Source organism: Epargyreus clarus, unplaced genomic scaffold (genome assembly GCF_041222505.1).
Source record: "Epargyreus clarus isolate Ecla_fem2 unplaced genomic scaffold, WU_Ecla_fem_2.2 ptg000029l, whole genome shotgun sequence".
In the NCBI taxonomy this organism is placed as follows: Eukaryota; Metazoa; Arthropoda; class Insecta; order Lepidoptera; family Hesperiidae; genus Epargyreus; species Epargyreus clarus.
Genome location: NW_027332235.1, coordinates 50,260 through 73,374, shown reverse-complemented (window position 1 = coordinate 73,374; position 23,115 = coordinate 50,260). Strand labels below are relative to the sequence as shown.

Here is a 23,115-nt window from a genome sequence, read left to right as displayed (position 1 = left end):
CGGGTGTGTCCTTTCGACCAACCACAAGAGCATGGCCCGGACGACACTGTCCCTTCGACCAGTGGACACCATAACTCATAAGACATGACCGGACGGGTGTGTCCTTTCGACCAACCACAAGAGCATGGCCCGGACGACACTGTCCCTTCGACCAGTGGACACCATAACTCATAAGACTGGACCGGACGGGTGTGTCCTTTCGACCAACCACAAGAGCATGGCCCGGACGACACTGTCCCTTCGACCAGTGGACACCATAACTTATAAGACTGGACCGGACGGGTGTGTCCTTTCGACCAACCACAAGAGCATGGCCCGGACGACACTGTCCCTTCGACCAGTTCAAATGTAACCAACCCCCGGAAAATAAACGAGACTTTAAATGTCTATTTGAGATAAATCGGGCTTACTGATATGCGATTCACAAAAATTCGTTTGTTCTTTAAATGAAAACACAAGGTTGTCGTTATTAATTTGAACGCTAACACCATTTTCTAAAACATCCCTCCCTATAATAACAGGATCGCTAAGACAAGAGTTAGGAACTTCGTGAAATGTTAGGGTTTGTGAAATTTCGCCAATACTTATTTTGCTATAAATTTGAGAATTACACTCTATTTCGGCCTGACCAATGCCAGCAAGATACACGATATTCTTACTCTCAATACCCGGGAATTTTCCAAAATAACTTTCTTTTATTAAAGAGCAAGACGAGCCGCTATCAAATAAAAAAAGGACTAACTCACCGGATGACGTCTTCAGCGTACCTCTCGACATTCGTTGCATACACATATTTACCTCCTTATTAGCGGCAGCTATCCCACCGGTCTTTTCTCTGGACAATTTGGTGAAAAGTAACCTGATATGCTACATGTATAGCAGGTCACAGTCCTTTCGGGTGTACGCGTGGAACTTGAAGGATCTTGTGGTGTTATCTTCGCCATTGGATCTTCTCGTCTCATCCAGCACTCAGCTTGCCGATGTTCCGATATTCCACACCAATTACATTTTCCAGGTAACCGCGACATGACATTTAACAGGTAATCTTTTATGTCCGCGGCTGGGTCATCTGGATTGTAGGTTATCAATTGAACAGCATTAGACTGAGAGCCTATACTTCGTATCACGGACGGGGACGCAGCCAACACTCGGGTAAGTAGTGCTTCCATAGTACTCAACAGCTTCATGGCACTATTTTCATTTGACGGTAGTTCATTCTTTTGTTGTTGCCCTTGGTATCCCACTTCTGATATAGACGGGTGCCCGCCTACATCAGGGTTGGCCATAGCGTCTTACGTGGGTGTTTGGGCGATTAAAATTATTTGCAAGCAAGATCACAAAACCAAAAGTTAATTTATTCCAATAAAGTTATGCACGTTAAATTAGCAAGATCAGTTCCAAATTATTGAAAATATCACACATCACACACATACACAAACACACACACAAACAATTGTATTAGAAAACAAAGATAATTGAAAAATTAAGCGAAACAATAGCGATTCGTCTAAGACGTGGTGCGCCCCCTTCTTCCCGCCTTTTTTATACTCCTCTAAAATAATAGTGGCGGCGCTCCATCGACAAGACGCTCCGCTAGACTGCCAGCTGACAATCTTGTTTCGTCACAGCTTAATAGATGGCGCTAGGGATGCACCGTCATATATACAAAAATAATAATCCTTAAAAAAAAACAAATGACAACCTAGCAACATTATGACCGCCAGTGGCGCCACTGTTACACGCACCGAAAAGTTTTAATATTGTTTTGACATTTGAATTTTTAAGTATTACACTGACTTGTCAATGTGACATCTCTTTCGTGTAAACAATTAATGAAATATATAGTTTTGTTTTCCAAAATTTATTTTAATGAATCTAAGTTTTATTTTCAAATTTCCATTGCGACTATAATTTTCCACAAATAATTTATACCCTTTGGAGTGTTGGTAAAGGTCGCAAAAGTTATGGTGATGTGCATCTGATGAATCATCACTACAAATAAAAGTTATCGTTTATTTCTATTAGGTAAGGCAAAAAACATTTTTTGGTGTAATTGTACAATTGAATGGGTGTATTTTAACTGCTTGTTTAATTGACCTGAATACAGTATTGATCATAGATGTTTTATAAAACTTAAGGTTGTTTTGAAATAGGTATAAATGTTATTGAAGAAATCTCTTCTCATACAGTACATTTACATTGTCTATCAAGCTTTATCCGTGTCCATAACCTACATGTTCTTGGTCACAGTATGCACAATTAGAGGTCTGAGAGGTCAATAACTGATTCTTTGTCTCTTTAGTTTGTATGCCCTTAAATAATCATTTTCATGCAGAAACACGCAAAATTCCAGATGTCTAAGAGGGAAATTTTAAATAAATAGAAGAGGCTCTTGACATATCAATGAAGGCATGTGAAATCTTTATAAAAATCTGGTCTCAATTGATATATTATGCTGCAATAAGTGGGTGTAATTAGAATATTTGAATGTTTAGGACATAACTAATTAAAGTTCCTAAAAGTTAAGTTATTTAGAAATATTTAAACATTTATGAAATCATGACATTTTTCATAATTTTATATGATTCACATATTAACTATGTATTTTTTCCTTCCAGTTCAAAAACAATATATTTTTTTCATTGATTTGAAGTGAATGGTGTTCTATTAAAGATGTTCCTAATGGTATAAAATATTCCAAAAACTATTTAAATGTAGATTGGTTTTATAATCAGTAATGTAATGGTGGTTACACATTTTTAATTTAAAAATTATTATTTAAACAAGTTTCTGTAATAGAAATCACTAATTTTCTCTTAATGATTATTTTGCTGTCATTAGTATTAAGTTCACTATATTAAATTGTACCCATTTCTGATTAGTTTAAATGTTCAACAATTCCGTATTTTATGTAATTTGATAAATACATTTTAGAGAGCACCCCACAGGTGTAGCTTTAGTTTTTTTATGGGGAGGAGAGAAGGTGGGCCACAACATCAATACCACTCTATGCTGAGGTGTGAAGATTAAAAAATATAGCTTATCAGCATAGATTGGAAATACAAATAAATTTATAAATTCATTAATTTCTCAATGTTCTTCAATTGTATTAATAACCCGGCTTTCCATTAACCATTTATAGTTTTGGTAAAACTCTTTAAGGACTAATATATCTTTGTAATGATTATTTTATATTATTTGTTGCAGATAGAGTATCGTGAGGGTTTTGTATAATGGAGTGGTTATTCGGGCACCGCATGACGCCAGAGGAGATGTTGCGCAAGAACCAGCGCGCGCTGAACAAGGCCATGCGCGACCTGGACCGCGAGCGCCTCAAGATGGAGCAACAGGAGAAGAAAGTTATTGCTGACATCAAGAAGCTCGCCAAGGACGGACAGATGGTACACTTAACTTCTCGGTGTTAGGTGCACACAGAGTAATAATTATGGAGGAGTAAGCTTTCTCCTGGATAAATAGTAGACACAGGTTCTAACACTGTTTATTGCATGACATTCTGACACCGTTACTTTGCATGAGATAGGTAAACAGTAATAATTCTAGTTCAAGTAAAGTGACTATCTTAGTTATGTTATGTTTTTATAGCACATTTATTAAAATTATAATAGAAAATATTATAAATACTCGCAGTAGCTCTAGAGCGGACTATGCTGCAGTTTTAGCGGCAAACTTGGTCTATGTTGGTTATTTGTGAGTTATAACTCTTGTGGGCACAACACCAACAGTGAATTTGTAGCGTTGTCTGAAGAATAATAATGCAAGAATATTATTGTCATATGCCAGGATGCAGTGAAAGTGATGGCGAAGGACCTGGTGCGCACGCGGCGCTACGTGCGCAAGTTCATGATCATGAAGGCGAACATCCAGGCCGTGTCGCTCAAGATCCAGACGCTGAAGTCGCAGAGCAGCATGGCGCAGGCCATGCGCGGAGTCACGCGCGCCATGGCCACCATGAACCGGCAGCTCAACGTGCCGCAGATACAGAAGATCCTGCAGGTCAGTTGCCACCCTGTGATGTGTTATCATAGATAAGTATAGATAACTCACCGCCTTGTAATTGAAGGAAGCCATTAAATGGCTTAAACGGCTGACAATTCTGTCAGCCACTTCATGGCTGTCATGGAACAATATTGACATGCGCAGTTAAGTGGTGCAAAAACACTAAATCTAAGAAAAAGTGCGGAGAAATATCATTTCATTTGTATATGATCTAAAAACTACATTTTTGTAATATTTTTCAAACACGAAAATAGATGACAGTGACAATTTCAATTGTCAAAACTGGTTTTTCTTGTTAGGAGTGAGTAATCTTTACTAATCTATGTGTGCAATATGTCATCATTCTTTAGATTCAGCAAGACAACTAGATATTTTTGATGTTATCTGTTACCAAGATGTTTGTAAATATTTAAAAAACATGTCTAACGAGAAACCTATTATTTGATAGAATATGAAAATAATTCAATTAATTAAGTACCTTATGCAATAATTTAGGTCAGAAAGGAAAATTGCAAATTTTGTTTATATGCTCTGACCTTACATGCTCCTTACCAATCAAATTTGTAAAGATAATATATTATTCATATATAAAATACTCTTAGCTAAAACCATAGCAGGTTATTGTATAATTGATGTATTTTTTTTAATTTGCAGGAATTTGAAAAGCAGTCGGAAATAATGGACATGAAAGAAGAGATGATGAACGACTCCATCGACGAGGCCATGGAGGCGGATGACGATGAGGAGGAGAGGTGGGCTTATTGTTATTATATCTCCTATATTATATTTTTACATTAATTAAATTATTGGTGTCAAGAATTAATGCTATGTAAAAACAATATTTCTAATAAACTAATCCAGTAACAACAAAAAGGTAAAGTTGTCACTGTCAACTATTTTCGTGTTTGAACAATATAAAAAAATGTAGTTTTTAGATCATTTACGAATGAAACGATATTTCTCCGCATTTTTTCTTCGATTTGTTTGTGTTTTCGCACCACTTAACTGCGCATGTCGGCATTGTTCGCGCAAATTACACCATGTCAGCCGTTTAAGCCATTTAATGGCTTCCTTCAATTACAAGGCGGTGAGATATCTATATTTATCTATGGGTAAAATAGGAAGAATGTTGTTGATTATTTTGTGTTTGTTCCGCAGTGACGCAGTGGTGTCACAGATTCTGGACGAGCTGGGGCTGCAGCTCAACGACCAGCTGTCGGGGCTACCGCAGGCCACCGGCTCCCTGTCCATCTCAGGTACACATGCTAACTACTTTGTTACTTCATGATCCTTTTTCGGGTCGAGGTAGTGATGTTTAAGATTTTTAACGAATTGAGGCGATAGACAATAATTTTTAACTTTAATTTTTATCTGAAGTATTGCAGAAAGTGAAGACGTCTTTTATCAATTATTACAATTGTAATTTTCATATTGCCTATAATTTACATGCAAAAAATGTTTCACGCAAGCGTCGGTATTTTTTAACTCTGCAAAAGTGTGATACGTATAGTTCGCGCCAAATTGCTAGTCCGCTCTGAATATAGAAATGAATCGCGTCGCAACAGCAAATTGTAAATATTAATGAAGACATTGCGGGACCCCCCGGTACATGTCTGCCGCCCGCTCTCGCCCGCGGGTACACATAGATGCAGTAGTTTGCCCTTACTGTTGCTACGGAATTATATGCTTGTAGTTGTGTTCGACCTCACATCTGCGTGAAACAACTTCAGAGGGGACTCGCAGTTTGGCGCGGACTTCGAATTTAATGGCGAATCAGTAAACGACATTTCCACCTCTCCTACGTATAATATCGTAACTGCAAAATGACAACTGTGCAGGAGAGCGTTTCAAAGTTTCGAATGTGCTAAAATGCGAAGAAAATCTGCATTTCTTCAGGTATCGCTTTGAAATTTGGTATATAATAATATGTTTTATACGCTTTATAACGTTACTTATGTCGATAAAACACATTAAAATAAGGCAATCTATGCAATAGAAACGAAAAGGTACTTTTATGGGTTACGATATTATACGTAGGAGGACTAGGAGGGGTCGATTTGAGCGTTGTGGTGTTGTTGCAGCGAAGACGCCGGCGGCGGCGGTGGCGGCGGGCGGCGGCGCGGTGGCGGGCGGCGCGGGCGCTGCGGGGGCGGGGGGCGGGGGGGCGCCCGACGCCGACGCCGAGCTGCAGGCGCGCCTCGACAACCTGCGCCGCGAGTAGCCGCCGCACCGCCGCTACCGATCTACCCGAGATCTATCTTTCCTTTCCTTTCCCTTATTTCCCAGAGATCTGTCTTCTAAATTTTTCCTTTGCTTGCAAGAGACCCGCCGACACGTTGAAATTAAAAAATGGTGCAACATTTTCTTTCATGAGGCCTACGGGTTACGAAATATTTTAACGAGAACATAGGGAATCTTAATTTTTTTTTAAATGAATCATTATTGGTATTATAATTTATCGTTTAATGAAACAATATGAAATTGAACAAACGAATCGATTATCCGCGCGGCGAGGTCCTGCGCCCGGGCGAAAGTACAAACGTATTTATCTTATCGGCTGTCGTGGCACTATTGGAACAAAAGTAAAATGGTTCATTAAGTTGATGGCGCTTATCGTTCAATGAAGTTTAGTGCTATAACATTGTTTGCCCTTGTGTTCTGACTGGGACATCGACACGCGCAATAATATTCCTCCATCCACATTATTTAGGCTTGGGTCGGCAGAGTCGACCGTGTACATGTTGTTAAGTTATTGTAATAGAGTTATAAAGATTTGTACATTTAAGTATATATATATTAATAAATAATATTTTCACATACTAATTTTCTTTTTTATGAAAATTTATCCTCAATCAAACGTATTTACAATAATAGACATGTTTGACGACATTTTTATTATGACAAGCCAATTTTCTAAAATTTTGGCCCAAGCACAATCTTTGATTAAATTATTGGTTTGTTAAACGTTTCTATCCTTTCATAAATAATTAAGTATATTTTTCCGTTGAGTAGGTAAAATATAGGTAAAGGTATATAAGAATAAAAACAAAATACAAATATTTTACACGTTTATTTATCCTCATACGACCGAATACAGTAGTATAACACACAGTAAACTTGTAATTATAAATCAACATTAAATAATTTCTTCTAAAAGTTACAAGATCTCTACAACTACATAATAATAAGGTTTACTGCGAGCCGGGCGCTACGACACCCACAGCTGCACTTCGGGAAGGTCGCCTTATTACTTACTTCACTATTAACTAGATATAATATAAACATTTAAAATTTGTTTCCAATTAAATTTATTGAACTATAGTGTGGATTCAATTACTTGATTTCATATAATTATGATACCGCTTACGGATATTCACTATTAAGTAGATATAAGGTACAACACGGTGTAGCTGGCAAAAGCGGGGCCGATTTCTATTACTCTTGGTGTTATTATTTTAAACAATTCAGAAAATATTACATCTTTCATTAAAACAAGTATTTGTTAGATATGTTTCAGGTAAGTAACCGTTATAAAACTTTAAAATACCCCGACATTAATAACGTACTTCATCCTGGAAAAGCGTGCGCGCTGACCTCCAGGACTTGTTGTCCGTATTTATATTCTCACAAATATTATATCATAGGCAATGATTTCGCGCACACGAATTAATCATACAAAGGATAAATAGATACAATATATTAAGAGCGCGTTATATGAAAACCAGAGTAGCAGACACGTATGAACCGCAGACGAGGATGTCTCGCGGCCGCCGCGTGCGGTACGCTATAACACTACAACGTCAACCTTACACTCGAGTACCCAGTATATAATAATACTCTATGCACTCGAGTTACACACTTTAGTACAAACCATACAACTTCATTTCTGTTAATCTACAATCCTACATACCTATTCAATTTACAGAATGTGTGATTCATAAAATGTCTACGTTTTGTTTACTACAGGTACTTGAACTATATTCATGTTAGTCAGACAGATCGAAGAAACCTTAAGCTACAAAATACCAAGGAAACTATTTCGCTACTCAATTATTAAATTACGCTATTTTGGTTGCAGTTTAAAAATATGAAATTTTCGAGTACAGCTCAGAGGTCTAAATGCTAAATGCAGGCATTGATCATCAATTCCACCCGTGAGATACATAATAGTAATTAGTCTTATTCTGTCTGTGATGTCCAGACATGTACAGATTGTACAAGGAATTTTAGGTTTCCTTTGCAGATCTTATTTATCTTTCAAAACTTAACTAAAACTTTCCAAAAAAAGAATAGCGAAATATACCGCAAACATTATACGTTTCCGTGTATCTATCTGATATGGTTATAGATTCCCCTTCCGGTTTATAAAATATTATACAGTATAGGTATATTAATTTTGTAAGATGAAGCATGAATTTCTAAGCAATTGTTTCGACCAGTCCCCGACCTCCACCGGAAAACAGGTATATGAATAATAATATACATACAAAACATTGTCAGTCTTATGCATATATAATACTACCGAACACTTTAACGGGTCTAGAGACCTTAAATGTAAAATGATATATAGGAAGCGTCTACATTGTATTACAATATAATATAATATGTATAATAACGAAACACTGATAATGACGGTGCAATAAATGGAAGTCATATCGAGTCTTAAGAAATCAATTTGTCAACAATTCTTGCCTCTACCTAAAGTGCAATTAAAAACATTTGTATGTTTGTATTATTAAATCGAGAAAAATTCTGAGATTATAGAATACTTATAGATAGTTTTGAACACTCTCTTGGGTAACATGATTCAACTGCGGCTCCCGCCAGCTCACCACCCTAGTCCTACAGTTGAGCGCTAGTCTCTATTTGGTGCACTAATATTTTTATGTGTACTTTTAGGAATAACATTTTTATTACTTTAGACGCTATTGACCTATACAAAAAGGAATTATGAATTGTTTGTCATTATCTTTTTGAAGATTTATTGAAAAATGCATACCACCGCAGATTTTTACATTTATCCTTGAGTTACGTGTAGGAGGCACCATCCATATTTTACGTAATTTTACTGCACCATTATGTTTTATGGGCGCCCATTGCGTTTATCTTTCGTCATAAACATTCGTACGTCCCAGCCAGCGTAGCAGGATTAAAAAAGAGTGAATGAATGATTTCAGATCATTTTAAAATAGAAAAACGTGTACATTAAACTTTATATGTTTACACTGACTATATTATACAGTTAGGTATAATTTATTGTTCAATTGAAGATTAGAATTTGAAAATTCACGAAGAGATTCGGTCCATACTGATTACTGATAGATAAAGTTAAAAATAAACAAAACCACTGAGAACGGTTCAATTGACAAGTTCCCTTCTCGAGTAGGCACAGCCTCTGCGGGCACAGTCGGCACTGTGTTATTTTATTATAAATATTGTCCCACGATTATTTTAGAGAACTTAGAAAGTACTGGAATTAATAATATGGTATATGTATAGAGAGCTATTACTAATCAATAAGTTAATAAAATAAGTTAAAGTAAATCTTTCTGCTTTAGAATTACTAACAAAATTATTTTATTCTGACCAACCTGATCACATACCTATTCTTTCTTATGATAAGAACTTTTAGGTACATATTAACAGTTTTTGGATACCTAAGTTGATTTTTTTAGAACCATCTACCGCATTGTGCCGGCCGGTGACAAATATTTGTGATTGTTAATTACCTGCATCTCCAAAATTGAAATATTTTAATAAATATATTTAAGTAATTTTTTTATATAAAATTTCATATATCACAGACTAGTTGAATATATTTTCTTTTCGACTTCTGACCACAAATTTCATTCTCAACCTGAGCCGTCTCAGTCGTTATATTGATTGTACTGATGACAGGACAGGTGAAAGACAGTCAAGTATGGCGTTCAAACTAAAAGAAACGCTAGGTGTTAATATGTTAAATCTAATCTTAACAATACTTTATACGTAACACATCCACAAATTGTAGTAATGAAACATTATAGATTCATGGAGAATCTCTAACTTTACGCTCACTTGTCTTACACATTAGAGTAAGTAGTCAGAATGTCGGCGGGAAGACTGGCGCTCGCACCGCGCTATCGGGCGAGCGCGCGCGGCGCCTCCAGCGCGCTCAGCGCGATGCCCAGCTGGCCCAGGTAGTACGTCGACATCACCAGCACCTGCCACCACAACACATTGACATTGCTGGCAAATGCTTCTTTGTATCACCAACACCCTCAGAGAATCGCACGATTACAGGTAACACGTCAACAACACCAGCATCTGCACGCCAATCAATCACACAAGTCATACACGTCGACATCACAGTAGTAAATATTTTTTGAATTTTTGAATCATGTCGTTGAGATCTATATATATAAAAGCGAAAAGATACTCACGTTCAAAACGTATTAATCAAGGTTTTGACGAAACTACTAAAGCTACAATCATAAAATTTGAAATATAGCTTCATAATAATGTAGATGCGCACTAAGAACGGATTTTTTGATTTTCCACCGTTAAGGGGGTAAAATGGGGGTTGAATGTTAGTATGAAAGTCCGTCAGTTTTGAAGCAAACTGGATGAAAATTGGTATTTAGCTTTCTGATTTAAAGTAATAAAAATCGAATCTAAGGGTTTTTCCAAAATCTACCCTAAAGGTGGTTAAATAGGGGTTGACAGCTTATTTTAAATTTTGCCATTTTGGAAGCCAGCACTGTGAAAGTTAGCCATTGCTTTACTGGTTACGCGCAGACTTGTGTCTTCGTGGGGTTGAACTCAAGGTGCGGGTTTGACTTGCACTTGGCCAATTATTAGTAACGCGCAGACCCGCGGGCCACAAGGGTAGTCGCGGGTCACACACCACCGGTGGGTGTCGGGTTGCCGACCGCTGGTGTTGAATATTAGCTTTCAGAAATTTGCTGATAAAGTATTTATTGATGCATACGTACAAAGGAATGTTTTTGAAATTCTACTAAGGAGGTAAAAGAAGTGTTATATGTATGTATACGGGATTCTTTTAGGTTCGAAGTTAGAAACGTGAAATTTCAGATAACGTCTACTCAGACAATACACGACAACGTGGACGGTTGCAAATTTCATATATGATAATGCGTAAGTTTATTCAAATTGGCCTACATTTTGGTATACTGATTAAGTACATCGCAACTAATTTGGACAGTGTGTCCAGCGTGCCAACATTTTGTCCTGCCGTGGGGTATGGTTGTGGTTATGTGTGGTTTAGTGATGGTGATTTGGTAGACACATAGACCTTGGATTAAAATTTAGGGCTATAACAGGGCTACAGTATCCTCTGCCTGTCGTACGAGACTAAAGGGGGACTTCTGGAGTTGCGGGCGGCAAGAATGGGAGCTCTAACCGCCCAGCCAGAGACCCAGGAAATAACCACTGTATGTAAGGCCCCATAGAACATAGACGGTTCCTATGGAATAGTGTAAATAATAATTATTGTATCCTACATGCAACTTATATTTTAAAGAAAGTTTCATTACAGTCCACTTATTAGAGTTTTTGTGCTACTTTATCATTAAAATTGTTAAAGGAACAAATTTACGATTATAGTTATTTGTATGTCATATCATATTTTTTACGCGGGCGAAGCCGCGGGTTTTGCTAGTTTTTAACCGACTTCAAAAAGGAGGAGGTTATCAATTCGGCCGGTATCTTTTTTTTTTTTTTTTTTTTTTTTTATGTATGTACAGCAATTACTCCGCCGTTAGTGGACCGATTTTAATAATTCTTTTTTTATTGTGTAGAGACGAGCTGCGAATTGGTCCCATTTAAATATGGTTAGGATCCATCGATTGGTTCTGGAGAAAAAGAGGGGAACTCCTCCACCCAAATATAACAGCCATAACTTCGCCATTTATGAACCTATTTTAATGCCTTTCATTTCGTGTGTGGACAATTGCTACAAGTTGGTCCCATTTAAATATGATGAGGATCAGAGTGGGTTCTGGAGACAAAATATGTAACTCCTCAACCGATGGGTATAATTGAGTTTTGTTTGAAGATATTTGGTGTAGGTTCTAATGAAATTGAAAAACCAGTTTATCTTTGACTATTTAAGGGTCTGATAATGTGGCTCGGAGTCAAAATATGTAACTCCTCAACCGATGGGAATAATTGAGTTGTGTTTGAAGATATTTGGTGTACGTTCTAATAAAATTACAAAGCCAGTTCATCATTGACTATTTAAGGGTCTGATAATGTGGCTCGGAGTCAAAATATGTAACTCCTCAACCTATGGGAATAATTGAGTTGTGTTTGAAGATATTTGGTGTAGGTTCTAATGAAATTACAAAGCCAGTTCATCATTGACTATTTAAGGGTCTGCTAATGTGGCTCGGAGTCAAAATATGTAACTCCTCAACCGATGGGAATAATTGAGTTGTGTTTGAAGATATTTGCTGTAGGTTCTAATGAAATTGCGAAGCCAGTTTATCATTGACTATTTGAGGATCTGATAATATGGCTCGGAGACAAAATATGTAACTCCTCAACCGATGGGAATAATTGAGTTGTGTTTGAAGATATTTGCTGTAGGTTCTAATGAAATTGAAAAACCAGTATATCTTTGACTATTTAAGGGTCTGATAATGTGGCTCGGAGTCAAAATATGTAACTCCTCAACCGATGGGAATAATTGAGTTGTGTTTGAAGAATGTTGCTGTAGGTTCTAATGAAATTGCGAAGCCAGTTTATCATTGACTATTTGAGGATCTGATAATGTGGCTCGGAGACAAAATATGTAACTGCTCAACCGATGGGAATAATTGAGTTGTGTTTGAAGATATTTGGTGAAGGTTCTAGCGAAATTGCAAAGCTAGTTCATCATTGACTATTTAAGGGTCTGATAATTTGGCTCGGAGACAAAATATGTAACTCCTCAACCGATGGGAATAATTGAGTTGTGTTTGAAGATATTTGGTGAAGGTTCTAATGAAATTGAAAATACAGTTCATCATTGACTATTTAAGGGTCTGATAATGTGACTCGGAGACAAAATATGTAACTCCTCAATCGATGGGAATAATTGAGTTATGTTTGAAGATATTTGATGAAGGTTCTAATGAAATTGAAAATACAGTTCATCATTGACTATTTAGTTAGGTTAGGTTGGAACATATAAGACAATATAAAACTAAGCGAGCAGGGCGCGGTAGCGCCCTGCGAGCGGGCGGTTCCAATCAATGTAAATTCAGACCTTACTTTCATTCATGATCACGTTTATACAATTTTATATTGTATTAATGTAAAAGTTAGTATGTCATCACTAAAAAGGGTGAAAAAAAATTTAACAAAAAATACAACCGACTTCTATGTCACTACAAAGTAAAAAATAATTCAAATAAATGTTGGTTTAGTACATATTTCTGAAGTCGGCGCTCATATTAGACACGCTGTTTACATCGTTATCCAACTAAATATATTGAGCGCCGACTTAGACACGCACACATATTAGACACGCTGTTTACATCGTTATCCAACGAAATATCTTGAGCGCCGACTTCAGAAATATGTACTAAACCAACATTTATTTGAATTATTTTTTACTTTGTAGTGACATAGAAGTCGGTTGTATTTTTTGTTAAAAATTTTTGGTAATAAAATTACTTTGTAGGTGAAACTCAAGGTATGATAGGACGTCAAACCTGCTTGTAGGGCACGGGTCCACCGAAGAGGCTGTAGCCGAGGATGGCGTCGGAGAGCAGGAAGAGCAGCGCGCCGGCGCGCTGGCGGCCGGGCCGCGCGGCGCCGCGCCACGCCATGGCGGCCAGCAGCAGCGCGTAGCCCGGCACCAGCCGCGCCAGCGCGCCCGGCGGCGCCAGCAGCCGCAGGTAGCCGCCCGCCGCCGCGAAGCACAGCAGCGCCAGCCCCGCCGCGCGCGGCCGCCAGCCGAACGCGCCGATGTACGCCACGTGCGCCGCCGCGAACGCCGCCATGCCCGCCACGAAGTGCTGCGGCCACTCCAGCAGCGCGTCGCCCGCCGCCGACAGCGCCAGCCCCGCCGCCACGCACCGCGCGTACCGCCGCCTGACACACACACACACACCTCATGAGCCCCTGACCGCGCCCGTCTCGGACCTTTCTGGGACTGGGATATAATGGAATCGAAGAAATGACAGATTGTCCCTAACCTGTAGCTGCGACGAAAAGTTCAAAAAGTTGGATAAATTGAGATAGTAAATCCACTTCAGTAGCGTTCAAGCGGAGGCTCATATTAGAACGAAAAACAGTCGTTACCGAAAGCGTTGGTGGACGCTTTCGACAATAACCTACCATCACGTTGGAAAACCAAAGTGATGGTAGGTTATTGTCGTTCAAAAGAATCTGCTCTGAATAAAATCATTCATCATCAATTTGAATAAACTGCGGGAAAGAATATAAGAGATTACACTCACAATTCACGACAGATATACACTTACTTAAACTCAAAGGATGAGCCATTAACTCTCAGTTTTAATCGGATGTCGATCACCGAATTCCAGTTACCAAACCGAGTATGTCATGATAATTATTTACGTATATTTAATATGAACAACCCACAGAGCCTACAAACCATGACGGTGACATTATCGAGACGCATTTGACCACCATTTTTTACTACCATAATTATGTATTTTTAAAAATAATGGAATAAAATTGGTATTTAAAATTAATCTATGGTGTACGTACGACGTACGTGACAACCGAGCTTACATTGCTTACATTGGCTCCTTATGTACCTACTCTGTTACTTTTTTGCTTATAACACGCGTACCTCAACCTCAACAAAAACATAAAATATTAGTTGATCTTGGAATGTTTTTATATTTAAATTTAATTATTATTTAAAATTATCTTGACTTGCTATTCACGTAATAAAATTCAAAGATAACAATTTCAAGATAATATGTAAAACATGATGCTTTTGTCCAGAAAGTGATTCAAGTATTCTCATAACTCTATCATGCATCACAGTCTCAACTGTCAACTCAATTGTTTAATTCGAGAGACGAGCTCTCTCGCTAGGGTTCAAACTTTGCTTGGTTTGAACTGTACCAGTGGTGGTGAAGGAAAGATAAGGTGAAGCTGGTAAAGAATCAAAGGTAATGGACTAACTGTGCCGGGTCGTCGTGCGTCCGCAGCAGCACGCAGAGCAGCAGGCACAGCACGGGCGCGCACTTGGCGGCCACGCCCACGGCCGACGGCGACCCGCCGCCCACCGCGAAGTACACGCACACCGCCTTGAAGAAAGGCACCAGCCGCCCGCCCGCGCCCACCCGCTTCATCTGCGCATAACCACACCGTCTGTCTTTTTTATATGTTACAGAAGTATCTAACCAACATGCACTCCATGTGATGCTAAGTCGCAAGTGCAGCCTGTGGACATCTTCAACTATAATCAACCGCAGAGAGGATGAGAGCATCCCAAGAGGCATAGCGTGCTTGGGGAGGAGAGGGCAGCCTGCCGCGGGCAGAACGGTTTGGGGCGGCAAAATCAGTTGTTTCATATTTTGTTGTGATTTTTATATTGGAAGATATTTGAACTAACTGAATTTGCAAACCCAGGTGGTACTTTTAGCCAACGGAAATTTATTATAGCAATATAGGGGGTGAATTGATCTTAAATACGATCTTGACCTGAGGTACACACGTTGTATCTCAGGTCGGCCTCAGATGCGTAGCTAAAGGACTAAGTTGGAATTCCTCGAATAAGTGTATCTCCTTTACCACATGTTTCAAGGCAAAACAGCAATGTTTAAATTGTTTCAATAATTCGAAAACGATGTGGTGGTGGTGCATCTGGAGTCGAGCCAGAAAGGGTTTTACCACTTTTTCTTGTAAACATAGCTACGCGCGCTATGTATAGACATTCACTTCGACGAGCAAATGTAGACCGGACGAAACTGCGATTTAAAATTGCGCTTCCTGCGATTATGCCTCGCTGTTCAGGCTTATAATAGCATCGCAGTTCCCTCCGATCGCAGGAGGAGCTGCTAGCTAGCACGCCAGTTTATGCTAAAAATTATGTATTAATTTATTATCTACTAACTAATAGTAACATAAATCAGGAAGAGGACAGGAGTGCCTTTGGACAAGAATGGCATGTGACCGAAGAACATGAAAACAGCATGAGATCTATACCCAGCATTGGGTGAATAATGGTTGATAACGTATAAGAAAGAATCAGTAGTAATGAAGTGTAACTATAACTAGAGAAGCACTTATTCTTCTTTGCATGAGTTAGTTTATAATCTCATTTATTGTCTTTTTCTCGTCTGAACTTATACATCTAAGATAATATATGTATATTTTAATTAAAAGTAGTTTCAAAATGTGTGTGACCAAGAAGAACAACCTCAGTCAAGTAGACTTGTAAAATAAAGTCATTGCACTCTATATAATAATGAAGGTGATTAACGTTTTTTCGCTCATCTATTGTTGGTCTCACGCAAATAATTCCGTGCGTTTTTCCTTTTTATTTTGTGCGTTTAGTTTGTTGTTTTAAAATTACACCTTGCTAGATATAGTTAACGTATAGTTTGTATTTCTCTGACAATCGCATCGAAACGGAGATTCGATTCTCTCGTAGGCCAGGTTTTATTGATTTTATGATAAATATCAAAACAACTTTGTACTGCAGACTGGCCGCTGCTATGCCATAAAAGTGGCTATACCCAGAACGTGCTTGGAGCTTCGCAGATTGTACGCACGTAGGTATAAATAATGTATGGCTTCCACTTTTGCCCCTTCTCCCTTCGATTAGATCGAAGCCTTCTCCAGATGAGTATGAATATCACACATCAATTTATATTTATCTTTTCTTCGTTGTAGCAACTTCTACTAATTGGTCTAATGTGTATTCTTAGTAATCATTATTAACCCGGTATACTGGCTTACCTACCGTGCATCGGTATGATATATTATGTAGAATCTATTTCGCATTTTTTCTGCTTGATATTCTGATGCATAATTATGACGCTTATGGTCATTAGCCATAAGTTTCATGATTCTTTACATTTTTTAAATAATATTTTAATAAAATATTTTAGCAAAAAGAAGTGCGTAATTAGTTACAGTACAACTTTACTATGCTACACCGCAATCCGCATACCTATGTATAAAGTTTTTATATTATCATACTGCTCGTCTTTAGCCTGAGGTCAATCTATTGTTTTGCTTGCGCAAATCAATTATTATCGACTATTATCATTTACAGTAATTAACAGAAAACAACTTTCGAAGTCATAGATACTAATGATAGGTAAACATATTCTTTAAAAGTTTATAACTGTTCCATTTTTTGCAACGCGACATAAACATAAAAAAATATATCTTAAAATTAAATTATCTTAAACGCATAGCTTAAACGTGAAAACAAAATAAGTAGGTAAGTAATAGTCACAAACATTCACATAAAATATTATTAAATTAATTATTGTACATTTAAACCTACTGGACTTTTACCTATATAAACTAAATTAATTAGTTGAAATTTATTTAATACCGCATAACACTACGTTATAACGGGATAGTAAACAATGATATAAAATTGATTAATTACATTTGGTTTTTCAACAGATGTCCGATAATAACGTTACGGAATATTTGGTTAATAGTCGATTAACAGATGTTTTTTTAAATATTTCTTACCAAATCCGATGGCGATATCATAGCATAAATGAAACTGTCTGAATCCTTTAGAAATTGCGCTTTAAGTGCGCACGTATAACACACGATTCACTCGATTCGATATCAACAAAGACAAAAACAAAGACCGCCTATCCCCTCTCGCAGCCGTCCGGTCACGGGAAATAAAATAAAAATAATGTTTATTTTGATCCTTAATAGAAAACGTAATAACAACCGTGATCAATAAAAACGACACTATTTTTGTGTTCGTTTATATATGTGTAGCAGTACTCTGTAATCTAGTCGTATTATAATCGTCGTTCAGGAATAAGGTATTGATCTCTACGTTATAATAATATTCTTTAAAAGTAAATCAATGTGCGTGTTGATAAATCCGTTTCATTAAAATAATTTAAATAAAGTATATAAAGTGAAAATATAATACATTTAATAAATTATATTAGAAAAGTAATACTAGTAATCAAAGAGTATAGTTACCTTAAACCTATATAGACTAGTAATGATCTCCCCATAAAACAATTTCAAACTTAAAAGTACCAGGATATATTCGAATAGTACACAGTGAACTCGGCTCTAACATAATTTTCGACACATGATACTTTTTTAATTAAATACGCCAAAGCAGCATAACTTCTTACGTGCATGCAATAAGTACAAATATGCTTTTTATATATGTACCATATAATAAGTGTATGATAGATTATTTTAAGCGTATAAATACAAAAGCATTGGATACCTATATGAACAAACAAAATTAAATGACATAAATAAATTAGTAAGTATTAACTTTGGAAGAAGTATAAGCCTATTCTTCCAAGGTATAGTTCGACAAATATTTCTGTGCGTGTGGCTGTTTTCTTCAGTTGTGAACTTGAGTATGCGAGTTTGTACTACTACAGATAGACGGTGTTTGATGCCCAGTTCTTGGGGGATGGAGACATTTGTTCGAAACTCTGTCCATGAAACCCCAAGCATTCGCCAAAACCACATTTCTAGGGCGTCTAGGTTTTTCTTTTCCACTTCTCGTAATGACCATGTCTTTGAGGCGTACAAAAATATGCGAAATACTGAAATATATATCAGCCGGGTTTTAATGGCTTTGGTGATATTTCTATTACGCCATATCTTTTAAAGTTTGTCCATTGCAGTCTTTGTTATTGTCATCCGACGCTTGATCTCATCTATGTAGTCGCCATTATTAGAAATTCATGCTTCAAAATATACGTGTTTATTACAAAACAATTTGCATGACGAGCTCGGTGTAGCAATTGAACAGTAGTGGTGAAGTGATATCCGTGGCGGACGCCTGCACCTGGGATGGAAGTTTCTTATAGTCCGACAAATGTTTTTGTGCCTGAGGTGCTTTTCGAAAACAGTAGTTTTCTGTCATGTTTATAAGCGATTTTGTATTTTTCGGAAATAACAAGTTTTTAACTTTAATAAGAAGACTACTTTAAAATGTAGACATTATGGTATTTTTCAATTAAATTAATAATTTTTCAAATTACCGTAATAGATTCCCCGTAATATGTTAAACATTGAAAAATATAATCTTTACATTTTCCCATTTACTAGGAGGTTTTGATTATCTAGCAACATTATGATTGCCATTAGCGCCCCTGTTACACGCACAGAAAAGTTTGTCAGAATATGTATTACCGACTATGTTAGCATTCTGTGGCATACTTGACACGTCTGACGCATGTCATGTCATCTACGACGTCAAATTGTCAACTCAGTCAACGTCAATTCAATGGCTTCATTTGCTGATTGCTGCTGATGATCAGATAGGAATGAATTAATAAGATTTTCTGCTTGAAGCAAATTAAATATGCCGAAGAAGAAAACTGGACAGCGTAAAAAAGCAGAGAAGCAAAAACAGCGACAAAAAGAGATACGAAACGCCAGGGAAAATGTTGACCTAGCGCAGCACCCGTGCAATCTTCCGATGGAATGTGACAAGTGTCAGAAGTAAGAGAATTTGATTTTACAATGTTTATATGAGTAATTAATGATTTTTAACGGTGTTTTAGTATTCGGGTAAGAGTAACAATTAATCACTGCAACGCAGGAAGCAGAAGAGCCGCGCATTTTGCTACTTCTGCTCGGCGCTGCAGCGGCTGCCCGCGTGCGCGCACTGCGGCAAGGTGAAGTGCATGCTGAAGGCGGGCGACTGCGTGGTGCGCCACCCTGGCGTCTTCACCACTGGCATGGGAATGGTGGTATGTTTTGTAACCTTTAGCATTGTGTTCTATGTACAAATTATTAGCATTAAAAAAATGGAATATCAGTTTTGATGATGTACGATTCCTGGTGTGGTGTGTAATGTAGCTCTTAGGTTTAATTTGTAATTGAATCATGAGTAGATAGATATACAGGAACAACTTATGAACTTCTTGATTATCTTAAGTCTCTTATTTCTTACAATGAGATGAAAATATTGGAATAAAAATGATAATCAATTTGTTATTGCTGGAAAACTTAAAAAAAATCTTAGTAAAGTGATGTATTGACCAATAAAATCAGTGCCATGTCTCAGTTTACCTGCACATCGCACAAGCTGGGTTTGTCCCTTTTCACAGTTGTTGCAACACATATTATAGTAATAATTGAATGTACATTTTTATTGTCCTATTGTTGTTGTTTTTTTCTTTTGTTTTATATATATATATATTTTGTCTTTTTCTGTTATTTCATTTGTGTTATCAGAATAAATGCTTCTTTCTTTCATTCTTTACAATCTTCAAACATAATGACTGATAGGTAATATTGTCATGTTGGCAAACAGCAAGTGACTGAATGTAAGCAGAGTTGTTGTTGTAACTTAATCACTCCTTTTCTCCTTTAGAAATCCTGGTAAAATGTTATTGTCTATTATAATTTACTTTTAGCTTATTTGTTGCACATATAAAGTAGTGAATTAAGTACATATATCTTCTACATTGCAGGGTGCAATCTGTGACTTCTGCGAGGCGTGGGTGTGCCACGGCCGCAAGTGCCTCACCTCACATGCCTGCACCTGCCCATTGGCTGATGCTGTTTGTCTTGAGTGTGAAAGAGGTGATAAATTGCAGCTGTGTTTATATTTACTAACAAATATGCCCCACTAGAAGATGAAGCTAGTTTAATTTACATAGGTAATCAATTATGAAAAGGAAAATTATTTATTCATAAAAGTGGTGTCAATAAAATGAGCATGATTTCATTTTTGAAAATATCTAATTGGAGTTCAAATGTTGTGCAGGTGTTTGGGAACATGGTGGCCGTGTATTCCGATGCAGTTTCTGCCAGGGTTTCCTGTGTGAAGATGATCAGTTTGAACACCAAGCTTCATGTCAAGTACTAGAATCAGAAACCTACAAGTGTAAGTAATTGACCAATGTAACTTACATGTTGATTATTATAATGCTGCTATAATTGTATTCTATCAATAATTGGTGTATGTCAAATAATAAATTAAAGTTCAATTGTTGGTAGTATCGCCGTCGCATCTATTTCTGGTTATAATAGCAGGTTTTTTAGTGCCGCATTTCAATTTCAATCCTTTTTGTAAGTTATAGATTTACATGGAGGGCAGTGACTGCCTTTGTCATTCTGCAGATTGTAAGTGAAGCAATACAATAGTGTGTAACTAGCAGATGCCGTGTACTGTTGCAGGTCAGTCGTGCAACCGCCTGGGGCAGTACTCGTGCCTGCGCTGCAAGACGTGTTTCTGCGAGGAGCACGTGCGGCGGCGCGGCTGCCGGGCGCGCGCGGCGCCGCCCTGCCCGCGCTGCGGCTACCCCGTGCACGCCACCGCGGACCTCAGCATGTCCAGTGCGTATTACCATTGTGATGCTAACTAACACATTCATTTATTTCTTACCAGATAATATTACTTGGTAGAAGGTGGTAGAACCCTTTGTGGCTCGACTCCGGCGGCACCACCGCCACACCTATTTGTTCCTAGTGTTGAGCACTGCTGTATTCCGTTTTCAAGGGTGTGGTAAGGGAGACATACTTTTCCGAGGTGTTCCAGCTTAGTCCTCAGGGGTAGCTGGGCATCTGTGGCCGACCTCAGGTAGGTATATCTAATCCTATCTGGGGTTCATTACAGATATCCATGGGCAGTAGCCACTTACATAACTTCTACATTGCTTGTCAGGTGGAATGCTCGTCTGTTACTCCTGTATTATAAAAAAAACTTAGATGATGCCGAGAACGGGATTACGGCGCCGAAGTAGCGGTACATACATTTACTATAGTCGCGTGTTCAACGCACGTTCGTCATGTCATTTTAAATTCGACCCTAAATAATTTCGTTCTCGGTGACGGTCCAGTGACGGCGGCCATAGACGCCCAAAGCGTATGATTAATAAATTAAATAAAAGGATGATATATTAACCCTCCATTTTTCTCAGACTGCTGGAATGACGTTGTAGGGCATGTGTACATTAGTAAAAATGGACATAATATTTTTTATTGATTAGAGAGTATGTATTAAAATATAAATTTCCCGGCAGCTCGCTCGCACCGCTACGGGCGGCAGGGCGCGGCGCCCGCCGACGACGACGAGGGCGGCTACGGCGGTGGATATGGTGGTTACAGTCAAGGAGGTAAAATATTTTTCTCAATATCTCTTTCATACACCTTATTTTTACATTATTTGGAAATCTGGAGAAACTAGGGTAACGAGTAAGCAGAAGCCCCTAGTTGTATTCCAAATGAAAGAAATATTTCTTTTTCGTTAATTGTTTGAAAAAATTATGACCATCTAATAACATTATTTAATCAAAGAATGCAATAAATATTAAAGCGCCAGTATTGTCAGTAAAATTACGAAACAGACTGTATAGAAAAAAGTGTCCCATCGAACTATTCATTTTTTTATCTCTATGAGGTTCCTAACTTGTGGAAGCCCTGGGGCAGTAGTCCCTCTTGCCACATCCATAATTAATGCTGTAGAATATGTGGTGAAGATTTTTGGTTAATTACGTCACTTAATGTAACATTCATTGAATCTAGGATTCAATATTTTCTACTACGAGTGAAATCTAATTTTTTGTATAGGGGATGACGGCGGCGCAGAAGGAGGCGACTACTCGTACTCTGAGTCGGATGACGACGACGACGAAGAAGACGATGATGACGAAGAATCCGACGAAGAGTCGACTGAGGAGCCCGCCACGCCCGTCGCGCCCGCCGCGCCCGCTGCGCCCGCGCCCTGAATGGCTGATACTGCTGCTTCTGCGCAACATTATAAAAGAGCATTTTCTTTTTAAATAAAAGTATGTCGTTCTTTAAAGCTGACGTATATATTTTTTATCCTGTCCTAAATATTCCATTTACTATTTTTCCAACAAAAAATAATTCTATGGAATACCCACTTCTATTAAAATTACCCAATTTGTTGGGTTTGCCCTATAACTATAAAAA

The 23,115-nt window shown here is 37.8% G+C and overlaps 3 protein-coding genes across 4 annotated transcripts; 2 read left to right on the top strand and 1 right to left on the bottom strand.

Annotated features, from left to right (window-relative positions):
• The first annotated feature begins 1,778 nt into the window (after positions 1–1,778).
• Vps2 (vacuolar protein sorting 2) lies at positions 1,779–6,836 on the top strand. 2 transcript variants are annotated; one of them, XM_073089422.1, is made up of 7 exons: positions 1,779–2,025; positions 2,619–2,685; positions 3,208–3,401; positions 3,802–4,014; positions 4,672–4,769; positions 5,176–5,273; positions 6,099–6,836. In XM_073089422.1, the coding sequence occupies exons 3-7, from the start codon at positions 3,234–3,236 to the stop codon at positions 6,236–6,238; spliced, it is 717 nt and encodes a 238-aa protein (XP_072945523.1). In that variant the 5' UTR covers positions 1,779–2,025; positions 2,619–2,685; positions 3,208–3,233; the 3' UTR covers positions 6,239–6,836. The 2 variants fall into 2 exon arrangements, with proteins under 2 accessions (XP_072945523.1, XP_072945522.1); XM_073089421.1 differs by lacking the exon at positions 2,619–2,685 and having other exon boundaries at positions 1,780–2,025.
• A 236-nt stretch (positions 6,837–7,072) lies between these two features.
• Positions 7,073–17,937, bottom strand: LOC140754232 (lysoplasmalogenase TMEM86B). The gene is made up of 4 exons (XM_073089180.1): positions 17,701–17,937; positions 15,166–15,335; positions 13,716–14,097; positions 7,073–10,220 (listed from the first exon to the last, which is right to left on the bottom strand). The coding sequence occupies exons 1-4, from the start codon at positions 17,719–17,721 to the stop codon at positions 10,137–10,139; spliced, it is 657 nt and encodes a 218-aa protein (XP_072945281.1). The 5' UTR covers positions 17,722–17,937; the 3' UTR covers positions 7,073–10,136.
• Positions 17,938–19,402: 1,465 nt separating this feature from the next.
• Positions 19,403–22,984, top strand: Noa36 (zinc finger protein 330 homolog Noa36). The gene is made up of 7 exons (XM_073089286.1): positions 19,403–19,671; positions 19,772–19,922; positions 20,649–20,760; positions 20,945–21,064; positions 21,358–21,516; positions 22,203–22,295; positions 22,750–22,984. Exons 1-7 carry the CDS (start codon positions 19,532–19,534, stop codon positions 22,905–22,907), a joined length of 933 nt encoding a protein of 310 aa, XP_072945387.1. The 5' UTR covers positions 19,403–19,531; the 3' UTR covers positions 22,908–22,984.
• Positions 22,985–23,115: the final 131 nt, after the last annotated feature.